Source organism: Halyomorpha halys, unplaced genomic scaffold (genome assembly GCF_000696795.3).
Source record: "Halyomorpha halys isolate HHAL.00 unplaced genomic scaffold, Hhal_1.1 Scaffold7.1, whole genome shotgun sequence".
In the NCBI taxonomy this organism is placed as follows: domain Eukaryota; kingdom Metazoa; phylum Arthropoda; class Insecta; order Hemiptera; family Pentatomidae; genus Halyomorpha; species Halyomorpha halys.
In genome coordinates, this window is record NW_027110368.1 from 1,598,766 (window position 1) to 1,603,520 (window position 4,755).

Sequence of the window (4,755 nt, forward strand, 5' to 3'; positions counted from 1 at the left end):
CAAGGCAATATTAATTTTTGTTATTTAAGTTTCATTTTAAAGTAAACAACCATTCTAAAGAATTATTTTCTAGGTTAATTTCTTCAACACCCATGACTTGGTTGCTGGAAGATCTTTTATTATGAATATTAACAAGGAAAACTGAAAAAAGAGTCTAACAAACTTTGTTAAAAGTTTCTACATTATTTAGACAATTTAATTTTAAAATAAAGTCAAGGCACTGTTTTTACAGATGCCTACCCATGTTAGAACTGGAATCATACATTTATTAAATTTATAATTAAAAAATCACAAGAATTTTTTTTTCATAAAATAATTAATGAGTTTATGGTACTATATGTAAGTACATATTTTTTACCCAAATATTTTGTGATGCCAAGCTAATTTTGAAAAGGGTATAAGTTCAAAATGTTGCATCTCTGTCAGATAAGAGGAGAGCTGCAAAATCCCAAAACTTTGTATTAGAAGTTTAAAAACAATGTCAATGGATTGTAATTTTTAGAATATTCTAATAGACAGATTGCTTATACCCTTTTTAAAATAAAAAATCTAATTGGGCCCTACTTTTCTCAGTAAATCTAGTTCTTTATTGTTGAAGCAACAGGAAATGGAGAATGCTTGTGATGAGTTCCATCTTTTATTTTTACACAAATGGAAATCTTGTTTTATGGATTAAAAACTCATGAAAAGAAAAATTATGAAGACACAATTTGAAAACCATGAATCAATACTAGATTAGGGCCCTGTTTCATAATCAAAGCTAATGGTATTAGTTAATAGTACAAGTGTAGAAACCAATGTGGTAACAATACTAATACTTATTTTTTTCATGATAGGGATGACTATTAGAGATATTACAGGAATTAAAAAATACTAAAGTACAAGTTACTATTTTACAAGTCAGTATAATTGAATTAATATAAATCTACAAGACTAATAGTATTAGTTTGTACTTTATTATGAATAGGGCCCTGGTCAAGCTCATGTTTTGCTTTATTAAGATTCGTCTTCATCAAGCACACTTTGAAAATTAATTATGTGATGTGGTATAAGTAAAAATGTTTGTTTTTGAACTTTTAACTATGGATTGTTTTCAAAATCTAAAAGTAGCTATAGTAAACACTAAACAAGAAAACATGGAACTTATCATAATTTACAAACAATGATCACCCACAGGCTATGTTATAAAAATATTTTATTATGAAATAAACTCGAAAAATGTTACACAAACCCTTGTTGCCGCCTTGGTGTTATTGGTGAGCCTTCAGATATCTGGGCATACTGGAGGGATTTAGCACCATTGAGGCAGGTGTCTACTCTTTTCCTTGGTGGATCTGATGATTCAGCTCGCACCCTAGCTACTACTTGCTCCGCTTCATCCTCTAATGCTGGTCTTCTCCTTTTCCTCTCAAGAAGGAGGAAGTAAATTACCTTTTCAGTATTGTGGCTGAAATCAAAAACAGAATCAATTGAAAATAAATTATTAGCAACACTAATTGAGAGATATAAACTATTTCTCTAATTATTTATTACCATGAATTTAGTTCTATAAAACATCCTCTGGGCTAAATTTTACTCCCCAATATATAAGATAAAATGAAAAAATAACTTGGAAAAACTTTAGTCATGGAATATAGCATTTGAGAAGTATTTTGTCAATGTTGCAGAAAGAAATATAGATTTTTTTTTATGTCTAAGAGCACTGAATTCTTTAAAAATTGGAGGTTTTGAAACTGCTAAAACCAAAAAGAAGTTTGCTATTAGCTGGCACAAAAAGTACCACAATATATTTTACATCAGTTCAGTACACCGTGAGGGAAACCTGAAATTCTTAATGAACTGCCAGATAGTCAATGGTAAAGAATCACAACAATATTGCTACTCCGGAAGAATAATGACGCAAATGCAAAACTTTATGACATTGACTTTATAGAGTTGAGTTTGTCAAAAACGTATTTATTAGATGTTTGTAAATACACAAAATTATACCTATACTATTTCTTCCTAGGTGAATATTGAAGTACAATTATGTCAACATAAAACATCTAATGTATGAATTTTTGAGCTTGCCAACACAATAAAGTCAGTTTCAAACAGTTTATAGTAACATCATTGGTAGGATACAAGGTTTAATCTTGCAGGTTGTTTAATTGGTAACCTTTGAAGTGAAGAAATGTTATGACCATTATGAATAGCTCTATCTAGATATAACTCTATTTATCTTTTTTTCTATAAGGGTCTTTGAGCTTAGAAAAAAAATTAATATGAAAAATAATCTTTAATCTAATATAAATCAATAGTAGGGCATATTGTCACCCAAGGATAACATGAATGCTCACATACTGATTCATTTGTCAAACTGTTTTCATTTTTTTTTTTTTTTGGCCAAGACTCCCATTGGAGTACTATACTGCCTGACCATGATTGGGGGGCAAGTTTTTCATTTTGTGAGACCACCACTCCACCCACAACAACAAAAAAAGTTAACGCCTCAGGCCGGATTCGAATCAGCATAACCAATAGATTTCAGAATGGTAAGACTGAACCCAATCACTGAGCTACGGATGGCCGAACTGTTTTCACTTACAGATATTAATTCATTTCATTAATACATTAATACATTAGTAAATTATATATTAAAACACATATTCAAAGTCAACAAATATAATGTATAAGAAACAGTTCTATGAGAGTGGATGCATAAGTTAGCAGCTTGAGAGCTTTTATTCAAGCAGGAGGTACAGAATACACAGATGAAGTATTTAGGAAAGTTTTAAGAATAGGAATAGAAAGGACCAAAGAGATACTGCAATCAGAAATTAGGATGAAATCATTCTAACTCTAAATATCTTCAGATGTGCAAAAGTTAAGTGTCCACCTAGATGAATATTAAAAAGAAATTCACAGATCTCTTCAGCCCTATTTCAATTAGGGCTCATTAAACAACCACAACATACAAAGCCTCTAACATCAAGATAAGGGATTGAAATTTGTTTTCAAGACAGTTACTGATCAAAGGTGACTTCTATGCTTTCAACATGAAAGTGAAACTAAATAGAGGAGTTAATAAAGTAATGTGTAATAGAAAAGGGTTTTGAACCTATGTGGATGGGCTTGGTAATCTCAGGATTTAAATGCATCTTGTTCTTCATTGACCAATACTGTTCAAAAATAGTATAGAAACAACACATGAGATTTATTTATTATCACTAAGCTTTATTAACAAGAAATATATATACAAATATATTTTGCCCATACTTAGGATTGAGGAGTTCTTGTATGAGTTTGTCCCGTTCTTTAAAACATCCTAAGGAGGTTATTGCCTGGAGTACATCAGTGTCCATATCAGCAACTGAGGGTATAATGTGTGTCTGGACGACTTCCATCATCGGCAACTCTAGTTCCAGTTCCCCTTTACCGCCCGCTGTCACCCAAGGGTGCCTGTTGATATCTGATAACTGAAACAAATAAATAAATTATTGATTTTTTTAAACTAAAAGTAGCTTGCATATTATTTTCCATCTATAATAGTTTGGTACGATTCAAGGGAAGGAATTTGCTAAAAAATTAATAATACGTAATAATAAAAAATTAGTTCATACTGTTAGTCGTTTTTCTGGGTTGACTTCTATCATACCCCTGAGGAGGTTCTGACAGTCGGGCGGAACAAAATGCGGGATGTGGAACACTCCTCTCTTGACCTTCTCTAAAAGCTGCCTTAGATTGTCGTCATCAAAGGGCAAGGCGCCGACAAGTAGGGCATACAGGATAACACCACACGACCAGACGTCTGCCCGTCGTCCATCATATTTCTCTCCCTGGAAAAATAATTATAATCATTAGCTTAATAAGTGGGTTAAACGAAACTGAACCTCTAAATGGGTAGATTAATCAAGACATATTATTGATATTGGATTATAAAAATGAGATTAGCTTTAATCTAAAAAAATAAACTAAATATATTTATTGAGAAGGAAAATATTTCACTTTTCACCTTGAAATAAAAGCGCCTTCCTGAATAAGACGGAAGAAATGGTTTAAAATGCTCAACAAGAAGTCAATCAGTACCATTAACAAACGCACACCAGCATATCGCTGCTTCACATGAAATATTGTAAGGAAGTAGAAAAGTAACCACAATCTGTGGCACTATCTGTAGAATACGTCAAATGCGAGAAAAAAAATCTCAAGAAACGTCTTAGCTAGCGATTAAACTAATTATTCATATATTTTATTTACTTCTTCTTCTCTTACTATCTCCTGTGGGCTGCTAAGCGTGGAGTAGCTGCCCCTGACCATCTTATCCAACGATCCATGTCCTGTGCGAGCCTTCTCATCTCCGGCATGGAGCTTCCTCTCGTTGTGCCAATTCTCTCGATCAGGTCAGCGCAGCCTTCCTCCCGGTCTTGCTTCTAGAAGCCACCTGGCCTTAGATCATCTCCCATTCTGCTAATAGTACAAGATCCCAAGAGAAGAAAAAAGGCAGTTATCTCATTCCAATTTTTGATTACTTTGATGAAAACTATGTATAATTACTAGTCAAAATTCATGAGTCTGCCAAGTATAGGTAGGGGGAATAAAAAATGGTGGCTGTTTCAAAGCCATACAAAAAACTAATTTTTCATTCGGAGCTCTATATCTCAAAGAGTAGGAACAGCACAAGAAAACCTATGAGAAGATCATTTAAAGAAGAACAAATTTGATAAAATATGAGCCCTACTGGAGTTATTTATGTTAAATAGTTTTCGAGATATA

At 32.6% G+C, this 4,755-nt stretch overlaps 1 protein-coding gene across 2 annotated transcripts in view; it reads right to left on the minus strand.

The window, feature by feature from the left end:
• sff (sugar-free frosting) overlaps positions 1–4,755 on the minus strand; it is a 354,072-nt gene that overhangs the window by 20,468 nt on the left and 328,849 nt on the right. For both annotated transcript variants that reach the window (XR_010843740.1, XM_067048531.1), the window contains exons 6-8: positions 3,603–3,818; positions 3,259–3,458; positions 1,232–1,447 (exon numbers count right to left, since the gene is read on the minus strand). Coding sequence is in view for 1 of the 2 variants with exons in the window: in XM_067048531.1 (XP_066904632.1) it covers positions 1,232–1,447; positions 3,259–3,458; positions 3,603–3,818 (632 nt within the window). In the remaining variant the exon portion in view is untranslated. The remainder of the gene's footprint in view (positions 1–1,231; positions 1,448–3,258; positions 3,459–3,602; positions 3,819–4,755) is intronic.